At 44.7% G+C, this 20741-nt stretch overlaps 1 protein-coding gene across 2 annotated transcripts in view; it reads right to left on the bottom strand.

The window, feature by feature from the left end:
- The window catches only part of LOC307260025 (nectin-2-like), an 88591-nt gene that overhangs the window by 55022 nt on the left and 12828 nt on the right, over nucleotides 1–20741 (bottom strand). For both annotated transcript variants that reach the window (XM_080040140.1, XM_080040139.1), the window contains exons 2-3: nucleotides 2844–2953; nucleotides 1738–1993 (exon numbers count right to left, since the gene is read on the bottom strand). In XM_080040140.1, the coding sequence (XP_079896266.1) occupies nucleotides 1738–1993; nucleotides 2844–2953 (366 nt within the window). The remainder of the gene's footprint in view (nucleotides 1–1737; nucleotides 1994–2843; nucleotides 2954–20741) is intronic.

Raw genomic sequence — 20741 nt, 5'->3', positions numbered from 1 at the left:
GTGCCGGGCCAAGGTTAGACCAATGGTTCCATTGCATTAACAAGAAGACAATTGATCTGACAATACCACTTATAATGGCAATTAAGCTGAGCAGGACATGCTTTTAACCTGCCTGTTAACTTTTGGGGAGGGAAAGAGCCAGAAACATACTGTAGATAGAGAGGGGGGAAGGTGGAGAGTATTTTGCATTCCTATATCTTAAAGTAAGTAACTAAGTAATTAAATATGCACACACTGAATGTAAGCGGACCAACAAAGAACCACTTCAATGCACCTCAGTGCAGATTGAACAAGTCTCTAGAAACTCAACTGGAGAAACAAACACCATGGAACTAGGTATTTGATGAAGGTCATTTAAAACAATTGGCCAATACTCTTGACTATTCTTTCTATTCATGGTATGAAAGTATGGTGAAGAACTGTAGTACCCTGAACATACTACCCTGAACAGTGAGGCCTGTTCAGGGTTTTTATTCACCTGTACCCAAGGAATAGCGAATTTGGCCTTGAAAAGTTGTTATTTTCCTAATGTAATAAATTAGTAACTTTATATTAAACAATGTTGCATGTCCTTGGGAGGCAGACACCTCTGCATTGGTAAATGGCCATTTCAACAGCGGTGTATTGCAAAATATTTATAACAAAGGTAGACGCTCCAATAGGATTAGGAGAAGTCATGTGCACCATGTGAGAGCAAGTATTGCTTCTTCACTTTCCATGCGCAGAACCACTCACTGGTATCTTTTTATCTATAAATCCATTATCGGACTGCTCCCCTCTTATTTGTCAATGTATCTGGCACGGAAACAGTTCGATCACAGCCTCCGGTCCCTGGACTTCATCTCATTTGCCATCCCGTCAGTCCGTACTGAACTGGGCAAGAAGGCATTTTCCTACGCTGCGCCTGCAACCTGGAACAAGCTCCAGCAGAGGCTGAAGCTGTCCAGTTGTATTTCTTTAGGGGATTTTAGACTGCTAGTAGGAAGGCTGTTGAGACAGTCCGTGGGGATCTGCACTTGTACATAACTTAACTTGTACTTAACTTGTTCTTTGCCCTTTGTACTGTGTTATTTTACCGTTTGTGTTCTGTGTTGTGTCTCCTGTATGTTTAGTTAGTCTGTAACTTCGTGTTGCTGCTGATGCCTACCTGAACAGGTCTCTCTTGTAAATGAGACCCTGGGTCTCAATGAGATTTTACCTGTATAAATAAAGGTTAATAAAAATAAATAAAATAAAAATTGCTGACTTTTATTACCAAAATGGCTACTTGTAAAAAGTCTGCGTTGCCAGAAACTTGCCCCTGAAAAATAAGTATCTGCCAAAGTTTTAAAATTGGGAACTTGAAAGTAAGAATTTGAGTTATAATTAAAAATTATATTGATATAGTATAATTGCCTGTTCACCCAGACATCTGTATCTGTGCAAGTGTATTGGCACAAAATTCAACTAACTCCAAAGAAGCGCTGTTCTTGATCAAAGCAGTTTCCTGACACCTCTACCTGCTCCTACTCATCTCAAACCATTCAAGGCTCTTTATGCATCTGTATTCACTGTGTTTCTCAACTCATTTGCTCAGGGTTTTTTTCCATAATTAGTTCCCCTCATGGTTGAATGCACTTATTGGATGTCGTTTTTGGATAAAAGTGTTTGCTAAATGATATGTAATGTAACGTATTGTCATAATTTGTCACCCATCTTGTAGACTCACAAAACATACAGATTACATTAGTGACCTACCTAGCATAACCAGGTAAGTGATGCCCTGTTCGTTGCCACTGGGGTAGGTTGCATACTCGCAGATGTACTTCCCCTCGTCTGTCATTCGGACGTCGCTTATCTGGATGGAGGGACTGGCCAGGTTTGGGGGGTTGGTTGTGAAGCTGACCCTGCCTTTCATGGGTGAATCGGGGTAGTTTGAGGAAAAGTCGGGGTGAAACACGGCAATGTTGATCCTCTCTCCTTCTCCTTCCTTGGGCTCATAGATCCAAGTCACCTGCGGTTGGAGGAGGTGCGGGGGGTTAGCGTGTGTGCATGCATTGACTCTTCATAACATATGGCATTGATAAACCATACTGGAGAGCGCTATAATACTTTAAATCCCACTGGGGTCAGTGTGGACAGCATTAGAATTACATAAGCAGGAGCAGGTATGAATATGAATGTTTTTTTTCCCGGAGCATCTTTCTCTCAGTTGCTCTTAGCGAGACCGAACAAGAGTTGTGCACTTCATTGAGATGCAACCTAAGAAGTTTTCACATTACCATATTATTCACTCCCCTAAAGCAAAAATTAAGTTTGGTATTGTTTGTTTGGAGTTAAAAAACTTCAAGTCTAAATGTGGTAGGCCTAAAAACCTGTTATTAGGGTTTTAGGATTGTTACTGTGGCACAGTGATTTATTAGATTGCATTCAGGGCGACACCTAATTGGTGGGAAAATAGCCAAATGTGTATCTATATCAAATTGTATGTCTGTTTAATATCCAAAATATACCATCTGCTACAGATGTGAAAGCAAATTGTTGGCCCAAGCAATTTCAAACAAATTGTACTGTGTCAAGTCAGCTGGATGAGCTGCAATTTCCTGTGATGAAACAGACATTTTTATTAGAATTGTATACCGCAAACCCACTTTAGAGATCGGAGTGTGGTGGTATAAAGAAGCAATCAAATCCTAACTGAAAAAAAAACAGGGGAAAACAATTGTTTGGGGATAGATAGTGTGTGTGTGTGTGTGTGTGTGTGTGTGTGTGTGTGTGTGTGTGTGTGTGTGTGTGTGTGTGTGTGTGTGTGTGTGTGTGTGTGTGTGTGTGTGTGTGTGTGTGTGTGTGTGTGTGTATCTCACCATAGTCAGCTGAATCCCAGCTGCATCAGTAAATGCACAGCGTAGGTCGACAGTCTGGCCGGGATAGGACGACACCTCTGGCTCAACCTTCACCCGCTGACCTGACGCCCCTGGGACGAGAAACAGAAAAAGAAACATTAATGTCGGCAGTTTCCTTCCTTCACCAAACTAGGGAGCGGGAGCGAGGAAAGGGAGCACAGGGAGCGGTGGTGTTGGTACGAGGCCTCCCAATGATGAATGAGGATAGCGAGGAAGTGTCTGGTAGAACAGACGGCAGCATTAGTGAACCCAGGCAAGTAGGCCGAGAGTCTGGTATCTCTCCATGACAGTACGTGTGTGTGGATGGGGTGGCGGCCAAAAAAAAGAAAGGGGGGAAGGGGATGTGTGCAGGAAGAAAAAGAGGAAAGCCAGTTCTTTCTTTTTTTTCTCCAAATGGGTCATAAATCATCTGGCTGGTTTGTGCTTTGCTATAGCCTGCCATTTGGTACGCTGACACATTCCTGTGTAGCAGCAGAGAGTCAAAATAAATATGCTTTTCTTGGTGTTTTGTGTCAGTGGGCGTGTGAGAAACAGAGAGAGAGAGGGAGCTTTGGAACGACAATCAGTCCGTGTGTGTGTGTGTGTGTGTGTGTGTGTGTTTGTGTGTGTGTAATCCAGGTCTCTGTGAAAATGTAATTACTTGTATGAGTAAGCGCGCATTAGTGTATGTCAGCGAGATGGCACCTGTTTTAAGTAAGAGTGGATTACCTGCGGATACACAAATTCTGTGTCTGCAGTCTACTTGTGCGAATGTGTGTATGCACCCACATTGTGTCTACCAGTGAGTTACACACACACATCAATGTAACACAGTTTCCCCTAAAGACAAACAATTACTTGCAGAACTGGTTCCACCAGTTTGTGCTGAGCCAAAGCTGTTGTGTTGAAACTAATATGATCCGGAGGGTTGATGGAACACACACACACACACACACACACACACACACAGAGCGAGAGAACCTACGCTAGAAGATAAAAGGAAAGGGCAGCACTGTCTTTCTCTTTTGATGAGCAATAAACACTACACCTTCTCTTCTCTAGGGAGACCCGAGTTATCAATACGAGAAAGAGAAGAGATGAAAGCAACTAGAGATGGAGTGGGAAAGTGAAGGAAAACGAGCATTTCTTAGAATGACATCACCTCTCCCAGGGCCAGCCCAATTTACGACCACAAAACAACCCCCTTGTAGCCACAGAGGAACCTCTGGACAACCACTAAGCAGCCCGAGGGAGAGGCAGAGAGCCTTATTGGGCTGGAAAGAGGACCAGCTCACATTTATTTTCTCTCTCTCTCTTTTTCAGACGCACATACACTGGCATATCAGTGCGAGACACACAAAAGCATGTTCACATATACATCTCATGACAGCTTTATTGTCCAGCTCCTGGCCTGTGATGTTTCAAATGTCTACAGTGTTTAGTGAAGATCAAGCTACAAGCCTTTGTCAATCAACCTGACCTAGTCTAACTGCAGATTAGGTTTGGGAATGGGAGCTGTGTTGTGGGTACCAATGCATGAAGCAGAGCAAAGAGAAAAGTGGGGATGAAGGGTTATTGAGAGCCTTTAATTACTGGGTCTTGATTGGGGTTTATGAAACAAGCCAGCTTGACTTGTCAGAGGTCATTACACAACATGGCACCTAGGATAAATTATTCTGCCTCAGATTTCACACACTAACAAACGCACTGCTGTTGTGACCACAAACAACAACAATGTGGGGGAAGAGACCTGTTGGACCTGTTTTCTGTCATTCGGAGGCAATAAGGCGAGAGCAAACATAGGTCAACTCCTGCCAGAGCTCGGATGAGAGACAGGCCGGCCTTATGAGAGCCTATGCAGCCCCAGGGAAATGAATATAACACACAAGGTTTATCAAGATTTGCCCGCCCCCATCCTACTCGATATTCCCCGAACCCCCAGCCCTGAAGACTCAAAGACTCGCTGTCATTAGAACAGCAGAGGCGAAGAAGAAAAAGTCAGTGTGTGCGTGCGCGCGTGTGCATGTTACACAGACACAACAGTCTTTTGAGGAAATTCCAAGGAAAGGCAGCATATGAAAAAGTTATTGTCAGTATAAATATTTAGAGAGCATTAGTCATATTAAAACAGAAGTGAGAGAGACGGGAGGCGAAGGAGAGACAGGAACTGAGGGAATTAGAAAATAAAAGACAGTTCAAGGGTAAGACGGAGGAAAAAGGAAGCACAAGAGAGACGGAGGAACCAAGAAAGAAAGAGGGTGAGGGAGGGTTGGAGGGGAGGAGAGTGAGAACAGAAGCGTTGTGTCAACGGTGCTCTACTTTACAGAAGCTCTGCTGCCTGCAGGTGACATACAAATGAACAAAGAAATGCATGCACACACTAACTGCCCTCTTCAAAATCCTAAGCACTATCATCTGTCATTATGTTTTAAACACACGCCCCCCCCCCCACCACACACACACACACACACAGTGCTGATGTCGCTGTGACAAGCCTCCCATACTAACAGAGTACTTGCTGATCCCCGTGCCTGGTCACCCTGACTCTTCCATATTTCCCACCATTCATCTGTGAAGAGGAAAATGAATCATGAAGGAAGGGGGAGAGGAAGTGTGCTAGGAGGGTGGAAGGATGAGAGGGAGAACAGGAAGAAGATACAGGCTGGGAATGCCAAAGTAAAGGAGGATGAGAGAGGAAGAAGGGCAGGGTGTGTTGAGTGCAAAGAAGGTGGGGATGAAAGTGTGTGAAGAGAACGCAGTGCCAGGAATAGAGACAAAAGCGAAAAGAGAAAGTGAGGAGAGAGGGGAAGAGGAGGAGAATCTTGAAGGGGAGACGGCGTGAGCCATAAACAACAAGGTTAATAGGAGACAGCTGAGGGACAAAAGAGAGAGATTAAGAAGAGAGAAATGAGAGAAGTGAACGAGGAAGTAGGTGGAAAAAAGGGGAACAGTAAAAAAAGAGAAAGTAGAAAATGGAGAGGTTGACGGTGGTACACTACAGGTAGAGAGAAACAGAGCGTGGAGGAGAGGCGGATGAGGGGAGACGAGCGGGAGGTGTTAAACAGCGAGAGGCAGGATGGATTCCACACCTGACCTTGTGAGAAACACTGTGGCTGTGAAAAGAGAGAAAGAGGAAGAGGAGGGGGTAAACTAGAGAAACAGTGAATGGGCCAAAAGCAAGTGAGAGAGCTGGTGAAAAAAAAAGAAACTCAAAATCCTAATTTTCTCAACAGCCCATTTCAGCCAGCCGTGGCTTATAAAACGAACATACGCTTATCAGGCTGTGTCCGCCTGCCTCGCTGGCTGACTGCGATGCCTAATGGCACTCATGTCCTCCGCCTGATCCCCCCACCAGCACTATAGTGGAGAAAAGCACAACGTCAGGGAGAACAGGGAGTGCAGGGCCATCACCTAAAATATCTAATGGCCTTCAGAGCTCACTGACTCTCTGCCATTTCATCAAGCTAGTGGCTATGCACATGTCAGGTGGCTAAGAATGAAGCTTTCCCATTCTCCATGTTCTTGGAGATTGCTTCCCCGTGTGCACACATCGCGTGCATGTCAAAATAAGAGACAAAGATATGTGGGTGTGTTTGTCTTTGGCCTTTCCAGAGCAATGCTGTGTCTCCGTAAGTATCCACGGCTTTCATTATTCTTTCAGGTTTGTGCAAATCCGGTTTGCCCATTTCCATTATTCCTTTGTTGTTGTTGTTGTGATGCCCTTAAAGAGTAATAGCTTTGAAACAGGCAGTATGGAGAGTGTGGAGTGCAGGGTGGCGCACTCTATTCTCTCTCTCTCTGTCTTGGTCTTTCTGACTTTTCTCCCTCAAAACATAATCTTTTTCTTAGAAGGGATATTAAAATAATTCCCAGCCCACCTATCAAACTTGATGACTTGACATGCCGAGGGCAGCACTTGTGATGGAATGAAATGGCTTTTTCACGTTTACTGCTAGATCCATTTGGGTCAGACTTCACAAGATGTCTCTGCGGTATATAACCCCATCTGCAGTCCTGGCAGCTTAATGATTGCTTGCCTACAACCAAAGTAATGCAAACACCTAATCACGAGTACGCCACTCGCATTCACGAACACCTCTAATCCTCTCCGGGTTGATGAACAAGGCATTAATTATCCCTCTCTTTTATTAAGATGCCATAAACTTCCTCACTCATAATAAATGCATGTCTAACAGTCTATGGTACTATGCAATCACCACTACGTTTGACATAACCAAGAAGACACTGTGGGCTGAGGAGGACAACCTTGTTCTTCTCTCCAATAAGAACCAAAGTGTTGAAAAAAATGGTTAAGGATGATCTATCAGATCGCATTACCCTTTCACTGTACAAAAGTCAGACTTTATTCTCAGCACAACAATTTCTGTTTATTTTCGCTCTGGCCTTGGGAACAAGTGGTTTCTAAAGAGAGGCTCTGCCAAATACCAGCTTTGAGGCTCCCATGTGCAATTTTGTTTTCTTGAAGACATTGGCACAGAGACTCTGATTCAATTCCACGATTATTACAGTGGTTGTAGTAGGTTTATGCAGTGCAGCCTTTAAGTACTGGAACAGTGACACAATCTTCCACTCTGTACTTCAGCAAAGGGACTTAAGGGAAATTAAACAATAATTGAGATTAAAGTGCTGACTTTTCAGCTTTAAGGGTGTTTGCTGCCGTACTGTTCACCTCATAAGTGATTCACTCATATCCCCTTTCCCCATGTATTTTACCCTCCAGTTTTTGAACCACAAGCCCAAATGTCTTATAATTAAACCATCAATACCTCACGATGGGGCGTGTAGACAGGTTAGTTATAGTTCCCCTCACTTAATCTTCCATTCTGTTCCCTTTATCCATTTAAAATATTGTAAAAGTGCGGTTGCTATGACTGATGCTGTAATTTGGGCCCCGAATATTCCTCTCTTTAGAACTCTGTGAGCTTCTTTGTGCAGCTTTGAAAACCCATGGAGAGAGTCTGTCAAACATGTATTAAAGCCGACAAATGCATTGTGGAAATTCTAGTCGAAATGGGCTGCCGGCATTGCTGCCCTTATATCTGTGACGTGTGATTTTGCCATTATTGTGTCCAAAACCAAACAGTGGCACTGCTGTGGCTCCTTGTCATGTCCACAGAGCCATTGGTGTGAACCAATAGCCGTAATCAGCTGGAGTCTGGAACAGAACCAACTTGAACCTGCTGTCTGCTTCTGCTGCTACCCGACACTGTAGCAGCTCTGGATCCTCTGACCTTCACTCTGACACACACACACACACACAGCTACACAAACCTACAATGAACGTGCAACCAGTGCACATGCGCACACACACACCGAGATACTTTGGTATGCAGGGAGCAGAGTGGGAATGCAGCTTAGCTTTGACAGGCGAGGCAGTTTGACAAGCCAAGAATAAAACTAGGAAATGAAGACTTGAGACGTGTCTCGTCTTCTCATCGACCTTTCCAGTGCAGCTCTCCATAAGGGGCCAATCGATAGCACATGGGAAAGCTACATTTAGAAATAGCCACTGCACATTATGGTGGTTCTCCAGTGTCATCCTATTATAATCCATTCATGCTGTAAACTTGACTTGTGGGAGCAGTCGAGTCGAAAGCACCTTTGTTTGATTTGGAAGCACACTTCAAAGACTTCAATGCAATCGCACGCGACCCAGACTGAAGAAAATCACCATAGATGTTCAATTAACTTGGAAATGTTACAAAGAGAAATGGGCTGTGAAAGGGTTTAGTGGTGTTACAGTGAGGTTGCATGCAGAGGACGGGAGGTAAAAACCCTGATGCAACAGGGAGGAGAGGGAAAAAAGGTGAGAAGAAGGGAGTGCTACATTTCACTTTGTTCACAGTGACATGATGAAATATTTGATAACTGACTCTGAATCGAGTATGGAAAGAAGGGGATTCAGACAAAGGCAGAAATGAGTAACGGAGGTATAAACCCATGAAATGAAACAGAAGGGGAGCTCGGAGAAATAGGGGTTTGGAGGGAGGGACACTGGGAGCCATGAACAGGCTTCAAAGTGCCAAGGAGAAATGAACAGCTGGAGGAGAAATCTGCACAGAGAAGTGTGTGTGTGGTGTGTGGTGTGTGTGTGGTGTGTGTGTGTGTGTGTGTGTGTGTGTGCGCACATGCATCTGTATACTGATGCATATTCCTATTTAGTTGCCTGTTTATAAACAAACATGCCCTAGGTCTAAGACTTGAGTGAATATCATTTGCAGAAAATGAGCATTTGCCAATTCAATTAAGTGTATCATCTTAAAGACCCAGCAGAGACGTTTAAAAAGCCTCACAATATGCAGTTTCATGCTCTCCAAACGGTGAACACCTCAGCTGAAAATGCCAAAATCTTGTGGATCCAAAGCCTGATGATAGCCTTTGCTTTCCCGTATAACTAGAGTCTATACAGTATGCATGAGTTGGAGAGATAGAGGAAACTGGCACAGTAGAGAAATTCACCAATGGGATCTCCCAGCCATTTAGTTCCAATAGCCCATGTATACAATCTCTCCCCGGACCTCCCATACAGCCTTTATCTCTCATTCTTAGTTAAGTACACACCACAAACAGAATAGTTCATGTCTAGCAAATTCAAACAGGTCTGAAATGAAAACCGTGTTGTCTGAATGAAATGGGAGAAAGGGGAGTGTTCCATCAAACATACATGGTGCTTTCTTTTGTTTGATTGCAGCGGATCGCACCTCGCAACAGGATGAACCTTAGTGCCGACAACTTGCACACAACGCACTGAATCATTTAGCATCTGCCTGGCTGAGGGAAAAAAAAGCGCAAGATTGAAATGAGGAAGACAAAATGGTGTTTGTGTGTGGTCACCGATAGATAAAACAGATTTCCACACACACACACACTAGGTAAACCATGACCTCAGTTAGATAGGCAGTCTCACACATACACACACACACACACACACACACACACACACACACACACACGGTGGAGAGGCACTCATGGGTGAATTATTCATCCTTGGGTAAGTACGAAAGCAGTGTGCTCTCCACCTCCTCTCATCTCTTCATTATTGATAAAGACCAACATCTACACTGTACCTGACCCAGGAATGAACGAATGAGGTAGGGAGCAGGGTGCTCATGGATGAAAGAGCAGCCACTGTGTAAAGCAGAGGTGTATAACGCATAAAACTCAATAAAAAAAAGGTAATTAAGTAGGCCAAGGCCATGTTTCATGAGCACAGTTTTATGGTATTGCATGCGTTTATCCAGCACCCGGCCCATTTACGGTCAGTGAAGTCTGGCAGGTAGCGTGAGGTTTACAGTGGACAGAAAGGACATAGCGCTCCTGAGCCAAAAACAAAAAAAAATGCTACTTCTACACTGCGACACGACTGCAATCGCTCCAACCCACTGAATAAGTGACTGAATAACTTACTGGCTAGATGGCTGACAGACACCCAGCTCCCCGGCGGCTCCCAACTCTGCTTTGTCTGCTCGGGTCCTGCACATCATTCTACCTCCACCACTCTCGCCCTTCGCTCACTTTCTTATTTTACCCCCTCTGTGACATAGCCCTGTCCTGTCTTTTCTTTTCTTTTCATTTCTGGAATAAATCCTTTTCATCCCCTTGGCTCACTCTGCTCTGTTCCTTTTTTTTCTGACTTCTTCTTCATTCTAGCCCTGTGTGCCATCTCTGCTCATGGTAATTGTACTGCAGATGGTATTTTAGTACTGCACCTAATTTTGGTTTCACTGCCAGTTACAGATCTGAAGTAAGTATGTGAGCATAAAATGCTGATCTGAGGCCTTGAGGAAAAGCTTTTTCTAAACATATGTGTGGGAAACATTTTGATCTATTCCAAATGATGCATGCTGAGGCCCTGCACCTCTTTCTCAGCTCTAGCAGGAGGCTGGCCAAAAACATCCTTCAGACATCACTTTTTGAAAGAATTAGATTGTGTGAGTGTAAGTGTGAGTGTGTGTGCGTGTGTGTGTGTGTGCATGCGGTGTGTGTCCACAGTCTGACAGCATCCCACTTCGGAAATAACCATGAATTAAAGGATCAGGTAAAGTGAAGTCAGATGTGCACAGCTGGTGAAAAGTAACTGGTACTTCTTCAAATGTCCAAGAGGGATTGTGTCTGTGTGTGTGTCTCCCTTTTCGTCCAACATTACATGTATCTGTGTGTGTGCGTGTGTGTGTGTGTGTGTGTGTGTGTGTGTGTGTGTGTGTACATGTGTCCCTCAGCATGTCAGTTGTTAACATAATGTGATGTATGCGTCCTATTTTTGCCTCCCTAACAACACTTGGATGTGATAGTCTACCAAGGTGTCAGAGAGAATATTTCAGGCTGGGTGTGATCGTTTCCCCGAATTAAAAACAAAACAAAAACGCAGCCGTCTGTTTAAGTGAGAGGGATTCCATGACAACCCCAGCTTCCTGGACCCAACACAGCTGCGTTTCCAGGTTTTTCTTTTGACAACATTCACCTTTACGTCACCAAGGGGGAGAGAGTGTGTGGGGGGGTGGGAGGGGCGCTTCATTTCCCAGCTGCTATTCCCACAGTGTCAGGGCTGCCACTCAGACATCTACTGACAAGCACATTGGTCAACAACGCTGCCTCACAACACAGCTCATTCATTGCTGAGGGGTTAAAGAGACCAATCCAATTTATACTGCACATTAAAGGATTAAAAAGGCAGTACGGTGATACAAGGACACATCTATGAGTACAGTCAGTCTGTCGCACAACATTTTACCAAATCAGTGCTGGCCATATGGAAGACAGAAGGTCAGGAATGACAAGCAAACAAACAAGGAGGTGTGATATATTATGATAAATGGATGACTGAGTGCGTCAAAACAGCCAGAAACAACCAGGTGGATTTAATTACTGAATGCAAGTGTGTGTGTGTGTGTGTGTGTGTGTGTGTGTGTGTGTGTGTGTGTGTGTGTGTGTGTGTGTGTGTGTGTGTGTGTGTGTGTGTGTGTGTGTGTGTGTGTGTGTGTGTGTGTGTGTGTGTGTGTGTGTGTGTGTGTGTGGGAGCACAGGAATGAGTCTGCAGGGGAACATTTGAGAGGATAGGCGAGTTATGATCCAAAATATGACAACCACCACTTTAAAAAAGAGGAAGGAAAAAAGGTGTGTACACGGGCAAAAGCTATGTTATGACTCATAGTATGCTGCAGTGTATTTGCTCAAATGTCTAATTTTGAGTAAAAAGGGCTTTTCTTTTTATTCAATTTCTTCCTATATTAGGCGAATGAGTGCTGCAACCAGGTGGGAAGATGGTATCAAGTCGTGAGCATCAGGCTGGTATAAGATGTCATGCAAACAGAACAAAGAGATAGGACAACAACAGATAAGTGAAGGCAATTAAAAGCAGAAACCGTGCATGGTATATCAGAATAGCTGCATTGTTTGTGTCTGAATTTCCTTCCCGCAGGTGACTACAGTGAAGGGCTGTGAAGGTGGGAGGTGAACGGCCCATTGTCTCCAAGCCTCAATAGGAGGAGCCGGTAAGATGACACTTCAACACACACACCTCCTATCAGCTCTCCCATAAAGGAGGAGGGGGAAAGCTGATACAGTGGAGCGAGGGCATGGAAAAAGGATATGAAAACAAAAGGATGAAGGTGTTTGAGAGTAGTTTCTAGAAAAGTACAAAGCAAGCAGGAGAGGAAGAAACGACAGGGAACGCATAAAGATGTTGCGCTCAGGGTTGTTCTCAGACAGTCTCCCTCCACCTCTTCCCTTTGTACCCAATGTTAAGATCAACTTTGATTATTCGCTGAAGGACAGTCACTATGACAACTTGCCTTGGGAACATAGTGTATTGTTGTGGTGTTGACGGATGGATGGATGGATGACTGAATAACAAATAGACAGACGTACAGCTCAGGGAGACGGATAAAAGAAAGACGGGCGTTGAACCTGATATTTCCACCCAAGTCGATCTTGTCAACAGAAAATTCAGTAAGACAGTGTGGCAGGCTCCATGGTCGCAGTCAAGGTAAATGAATAACAAAGGGGATATTTCTGAAGACAGCTGGACTTGTACAGTGTACAAACAAAAATGAAATTGCTCAGTTAAAATGTCTCAGTATGCACAATTTTACAATTGGATGGACGCAAAAGTCAAAAGTCCCCGTGTTTCATTCCAATAAACTTTCAAAAGCCATTAACAATATTCAGCTACTGCATTCGTTTAGCGATAAGCTTTGAAAGCTGCAGATAATAGGAAAAGGTCTAAAGAGTCATTGCGCTGACTCATTTTCAATGAAAGCAGTCTTTGCTACTTTTAAGCTTTAAGGTGCCATTTGATCATATAACACTTAATTTTTTTTTTGATGATTGGAAAGCTCTCACCATGTTTAATGTTTCCTGGCTCTAGCTAGTAGCTTCTCAAATTTGAGGATTTCGTTCATTTCTCTGGATCTCTTTTTGCTTTGAACTGCCGACCAAAAATGAAAAGAAAAGATGTTAAAGCGGCTACGAGTAACATTTAAATATCTTTTAAACAGCCTCATGTTTCCTCTGATAATCATAAATTACCTTTAACAGCAAACGAGACCATCAGTGCAAAGAAAGACGTTTTTATATAGTTTTTATTACTGCATTTGATCTGGTCGTACACCCAGTCCGATTTTCGGTTTGCTCGTGCATGCTCTATGGTCACATATCCGTATTGGTCGCAGATTTCAGTATGGCGCAGGAACGCGATTTGAGAAGCCTATCACTCCAGGTGAGGGAAGGGGATAGGGAGACCAGATCCCAATTCACCAGATGTGGGACAAAGACTACGTTTGTGCGGGACAAAGTGCCGTTTTTTTTAGCAAAATAAACTCGTGTCACCACCGGTAATGCCAGAGACACGGCTTTCTATATTAAAAAAACACTATCTTTAGATCAGCGCGCAGCAGTTAAGTTAGCTACTGTTAAACAAATAGAGCATTAAGGCTGCGGCTTCACATTAAAAGCATTTCACTGGCTTCACATTAGCATTTCACTTGACAAACGTGAGTTGGCTTTTATTTTGAAGTAACAGGAAAGTAAACGCTAAAGCACTGCAGGCAGCACCTTCACAGAGCCACTGAGCCCAGCAGCCCGATACACACACACACAGACAAACACACACACAGACAAACGGAGACTGCTGTCTCCTCACAGCTATCGGATAAATGCCAGATTATAAAACACGCATTTAAAAAGGGGGGCTCACTTTCAATAACAATGCGGGACAACGTCTCAATTTGCGGGACGTGTGAAAAGTAATGGAAATGCGATCTGGTCATCCTAGAAGGGGAGCGGGAGCCTTGTTTGAGACAGTTAGGCTATTTGTCGTCATAATGACTGATAACGGGGCTGAACCATCAAAGAAAAAAAAGAAAATGCAATGAAGAAAAGGTAAAAGGGAGAGTGATAGGCGGGCGGGAGGGCGTTGCCAAGCAACGTATACACAATTTCACGGAGCGAACCTAGACTGCAGTGTTTACTCCTAAATGAATGGGCGGTAGCCTACTAAAACAACGTTTACTTTGCCTCACCAGCATCATCAGATGACCATTATTCATCTGAAATAGTCATTATTTCCAACAACATAAACACATTATCTCATCGTGATCCATAACTAACTGCCGTCTCTCGTTCATTCGCTTTGTGTGAGGACACATACTCGTTCAGCTCCGTGAGAGGTGACAATGGATCAACTCATTGCAATCAGGTGTAGTTGATGCTCTGTCACTAACCACTCTCACCGAGCCGAAAAGAGTCCGGTGCCCTCACACTTTCAACACACGGACACGCACTATATTGCTTCCTGATTATTTGAATCTTGAGGCCCTGCACGAGCTAGAAAACAGCTTCACGACAGCTGGCGTCGTAAAAATACTACCGCTTTTGTTCAGACTTACTCGTAGTGGCTTTAACATTGGCTCTTGGGATATTTTGATTAGCTATCTTCACTAATCAGTTTTAAATCAATAATGAAAAAAATGGTTATAGTACCATCCCTATTGATCCAACAAGGCTGCAATGGACCAGATGGACACAACTGCAGTTGTCAGTATACATGATGAACAGTAAAAGGGGGTAAATCCAGGTAATGCAACTAATGGTAACCTCCTGTCCTCTGTCAATTATTCATGTTCCTCTTTGAAACATTGAAGGTTAACTTCAATCTATGTCAATCAATTAACAATCCTTCTGTTTAAAAAAAGACAGTGTTGAGAGCTGATGAAAATGTCTGATCAATAACGCATCTAGATTTTGGTATTGAGGATAGCTTGGCGTCCTCAACAACTTGACCTGTCAAAAAGGCAGACAGCAGGTCATCAAATTTCTATTTAATAACAGTATGAACCTTGGGTTTAAGCCTGTAATCGCTCTGCAGTCGCAATGATGCCACAATTGATCTAAGTCCAAGAAGACTGAAATCACTTCCCAGAGATCATGAGGACACACACACACACACACACACGCACACGCACACGCACACGCACGCGCGCACACACACGCGCACACACACACACACACACGCACCCTCCCCTTTCAGGTCGTCATTACATTGGGTTGGGGCTGCCTTTGTTTACCTACCACCCCTTAAGGCAGAGTGACAGATAAAAGGATTGAAAAGTGAGGGATAGATAGATGGTGGAATGGGCAGACAGAGATGGCTCCGGCATGCTCCAGTGGCCAGCTTCAAGGACAGCCGGGCTTCCTCAATATCACAGCCTCTGTGTAATTAGACAGTGCTCTGTCACACACCAAAGCAGTGCTCTTATTTGTGTCATATTAAACAGAGAATGGATGCCCCCTTCTGCGCTTTGCCATTGAGACCTAATGCAAAAAGGGGAGCAAAGGGGGATTTGTAGAAATGTAATTACATTCATAATTCGCCCATCTTTAGCTATAATCACGCCGGGTTAAGTTAAGCAAATCCACTTCTCAGCTATCCACCCACGCCAAGAGCAGTGTAACATTGTTTTGTTCAGGGGAATTTCATTGACAGGCTGAAACTCTCAGAGTGAAAGTAAACAAAGTTCTTGGTATGCAGTGGTGAAATATTAACAGCTGCACTCTTTCTACTGAAGGAGCAACATGCTATGTTTTGGAGCACTACAGGTCATGCCTGTGTGTATGTGTGTGTGTGTGTATGTGTATGTGTCTACTGATGTATGATCCTGTTTATGTGGCCACCTGCAGGGTCTCCAATAAGGCGAGGAAAAGTTGGCCGCTGTGTTCATCTTTGTGTGTCTGTTTTTGAGTCAATGTGCGTCTGCCTGAGTGTGTTTGCTGCACCTCAGAGCCAAATTGCAGCACAGGCAGGCAGCCTTTTTCAACGGAGAGGGAGAGAGGAGTGAAGCAGATCAAACACAAGGCAACTAATCACAGACGCCGGCTAATTAGCGCAGTCCTCAAAGGGGAACCAGGATTGAGTGATGATTCCTGCGTATGAAGTTTCCCACTAACGCCGTGCCGTATGCCACCATGACTACACACAGAACGGTCACACAGAGGAGAGACCGCAGAGGGTAAAGTGCAAAGAAAGCCAACAGTGATCTGGCCTTGTTGTAATCTTATCATCTCGGGAGCGCAGGAGCAAAGTGGCGCTCGATACCTGGCTCTTATCAGTGTTTCAGTCAGGTGCGCACAGAACACACACAAACACCATCGCTGTCACACACCACAAAGTTTTATCTCACCATCTTCAAATTAGACGGCATGTAACGTTTCCCATTAAGGGATTTCTTGAGTGATTAAACCCCGAGTGCGGTGATATTCCAGCCTCCAGAGCAGAAGCACACAGGTTGATATTCCCGTGTGTGTGCGAGGGCTCCGAGTGCTGATTAGCAGGCGGATCTGCTACGCTGATCCCAGATTTCCACAAGATCAAGAGGCCAAGTCTGGCTCTGGCTGCGGCAGCCAATTACAGATGTGACACATGCACGTCTATGCTTCTCGGCACACACACACACACACACACACACACACACACACCAACAGGGCCACACACACACGCACACCAACACGGCCACGCACGCCTGTCCAGAAACAGATTTTTTTTCTCCAGGCTGAGGTCATCAAAGTGACGTGAAGCACCCACCCTCCTGCAATCTCTCTCCCCTCTTCTCTTCTCATCTCAGACAAGAGGGCACCTGTCAGAGGATGCTCAGTTCAGCAGCCAGCCGAGCCTCACAGGAGACAGACACAAGAGGGAGAGCAAATCAACACAGAGAGAGCCAATAAACATTCTAATAAGTCTATCCCGGAGAAGTGCAGGCAACTGATGGGGGTTAGCCCAAATAAAACCCCACTTCATCATTCTTCAAGTGTCCATTCTTTCAAGTCTCCCGTTTCGTCTCTATACATCTCAACATCAAGCCAAACAGAGAGATTCTAATTTGAGCTCTGGGCCTGGCTTTCAACAACATTGTGTTGTTGTTTAATCCACCCAATGACACGAACACACACACACATTGACAAACACACAGTCATTCGCATCTCTTGCTTTTTGCCAGATTTATGGGTGGAAAAATACCCACTCTGCTCTCTACAATACTGCCATCAATGGCGAGCAATTGTTTCACATGATTACAGTGTGACAGTTGGCATCCATGAGGCAGACAGACAAAAAAGACGACAGATATTCAAGACTTATTGTGACGACCCAGAAATCCAAATGTGCTTTGAACGGCAACATCTGCATCAGGGAGGGCCGGAAGAAAGTGAAACGAATTGCTGCGGTTGGTCAGAGAAGACAAAACAGATTATCCCCGAATAAATTGTTAAATGTAATTCGACGATTTGCAGTTGAGCAACGGCGAACAAAAGGACATTTAGATAAATAAAGAGCAGCGGAGACATTAAAAGGGGGGGGGGGCAGAGAGATATGGAGAGGGAGGGTGGCTGCTGCAGAGCCGAGCAACAGCTGCTGAGCATCACATCTGCTCCAAGTGGAGTCATCAGCAAACAGACAGACTGGAACCGACCCACTGAGGCAAGCCCCAGGGAAAGCGAGGGATGGACAGAGGAAGAGTGGAATGGGAGGAGGGTGGGGGCGAGGGGGGGGTGAAGGCCAGGCGACTAGAAGATGAGATGAGTAGGATGCAATTAAAAGAGATGGAGGGTGGAAAGAGATAAAAAGGAGATGGCAGTGCACGGAAGCAGGGAGAGAGCTTTCTGCAACCTGTTAACCCTTTCCCCAAATTTAGGTTATGCAGTTGGGTGGGGCAAGCCGCTGGTGGATGATTTTGCAAAGGGAAAAATTCAGGCGCAAATCGTTTTCTGTCCTTTCCTCGTCTCCCCCCTTTACCCGACCCCCTTCCTCACCCCCGACATCCTTCCTCCATCTCTCTCTCTCCTGCCTTTTTTCTCCTCAGCGAGAGTGACAGAACAAGAGAAGCCTGTGAGAGAGTAAAGATGAAAGGCCTGGGAGGGAGGTGTGTGTGCATGCGTGTTAGTGTGTATCTTAGTGTGTATGTTGAATGAATGACCCCTCTTATCCCTCTTCCTACACTGGAGCCATCCTGCCCTAACACAATGGAAAGAAAAAAAAAGATATATATACACACGCATATATATACACACACACACACACACACATACACACACACACACACAACACTACAGGGTGGGTGTGGAGGGGTCAGACAGCGGTATGCGTGTTTGGCATGTACATTCTTACTCACAGTATGTTCGCCAAAAAAGAAAACAAGACACATCAAACAACACCCTAACAAGGCTGCCGCAGCATGCCCTGTAGTGTATACACCTTTGGCCTGTGGATAAGCACCCTGAGGAGAGGTATACGGACCCCGAGAAGTACACATTGTGCCTTCATGATAGCAGCCACTGGCAGCGAGGGCAACCCCGTAGCAGAGTAAGCGATGTCATTTGGCAGCAAATGAAGGGGAAAGAGCAAAGCAGTTTATGCTATAGCGTCTCTCCGAGGCTCTCACAGCTATAGCTCTAACGTTAAGTCACCCTGGGCGTAAGACAAAGCTGGGTTTGTGTTCCCCAGTCTGTGCATGGCGGAATAAACAGAGATGCTGCTTCACAGTCCTTCCTTCAGCTCGCCGTATCCTTCCCCTCTCATCTCTCCCTCCTCCGTTGTCACCCCCGCTGCCAGAAAGAACAATCTACCGACGCAGCATGCCCTTCCAAAATATTTACTCACTCAGTGTTGGCTGAACACAGAGGCCATTCTCTCACTCTTTCTCTGATGTCTGGTGTTCAAACAAACCATGCACCCACAATGCACTTCTTGCTGACCACGTCTGCTCTGGATCACCCCTTCCTCTCCCTACACCATGCATGATGACTGTACACGCACACACGCACACACACACACACACACACACACACACACACACACACACATTTACTGTGGGGGTTCCACCCTTCCTAAACCTTCCATCTGGTTCATGCCTTTGACTGATCTTGAAGTTGTTGAAGAAAAACAGCAGCATACATTGCCTGCGGCAGGGAGTTTGTATCTGCCGCGCACACACCCCTGATTCAATACCCCCGACACTGTTTTCACACCTTTTTCCTGTGCAGCTTGTGCCCTTCTTTCCTCTGCCTCTCCTATCGCAATCTCTCACCTTACAGTATGTTCTCCCCTCGGACTTCCTTAACACCCCCACCCCCCTCTTTGCAGCCTTTTCTAATCCACCATTTTCCGTTTTTAGCAAGAAAAACAAACTCAAAACACAAGTTCATTAACAATCAAGTGATGAAATCCATTGCAGTACTGCAACAACCCTGGCTTTTCCTGGCTCCCCATTCATTCATTAGCAAATGTCTTGAAAATCTCAATGAAATATTTAGAGATGGTAATAAACTACACAACACCCCAAAATTATTCCTGTGATGTGGCAGCATGTCAGGCTTGATTTTAATGTGTTGCACTTGTGATTTTTCTTTAGGCGCTCAAAATAGATGCAAATGAATGGAGAGACAGAGCAAGCCTGGGTGCCCAGAGTAATGACACGTCCCCAGGGTGCCATACTGTTTTCGGGTGATTGTTCAAGAACTCCTATGAGGGGGTGTGCATGCCAATAAGTAATAATGTTCTACCAAGTGAAATGGTACATTGGGTCATTAGTCTTGTAGCACTACAGTATCTCCGACTTCCCAGCATTCCCATCCTCCTCTCCGATAGTGGATGTGCTTCCATGGGCTGCACCTGTGTCTCATTACAGCCTATGATGGTTCAGTAACAGCCTTCTCACTCCTCTCGCCATAGTGCTCTCACTCTTTTCCTGCCTTTAGCTACTGCCAACATACATTTACCTCTAAACAGGATGGCCTGCACTCGCCTCTTCCCCTGGCTCATCCCTGTGTTACCATTCCCATGATCTCTGCAGCTCTGTTACTCCTGTCGCTTCTACCACTACAGACTCAGCACAGCTGGGCTTTGGTGTTGTCTTGACCTAATGACCTTGTGCTAGACTCGCTCAGGCCTCCAATATGTCAGAACGTCCACCAAGTAACATTTTACTTGAAAAGGGTCTTTAAAGCAATTGCGCCTCTGGCAATTATGAGTACTCCTGGGTATCTGGCATTAATGTACTTCCATACTACTTTCATTTTGAAAAAAAAATGTTTTGGTATTGGCAACTAACTATTATTTTCATCATCAATGAAATTGCTTATATATCAATTAGTTGAAAAAAAAGGCAAAATAGTGAAAAGTGTTGCCATTTCCTAAAGCCCAAAGTGCCGCTTTCAAATTGCTTGTTGACATTCAGATTAATATTGCATAAGACAGGAAAGAAAAAGGCAAATTATAATAACTGACAGGATGGAACTAGGAAATGTTTGGCATTTTTGCTTAAAATCAACAAATCATTTCAGCTCTAGATACTTTCGGATACATATAAA

Source organism: Ammodytes marinus, assembly GCF_949987685.1.
Source record: "Ammodytes marinus genome assembly, chromosome: 13".
NCBI lineage: Eukaryota > Metazoa > Chordata > Actinopteri > Uranoscopiformes > Ammodytidae > Ammodytes > Ammodytes marinus.
The sequence above is the reverse complement of the archived record's forward strand: the minus strand, read 5'-3'. Positions and strand labels throughout refer to the sequence as shown.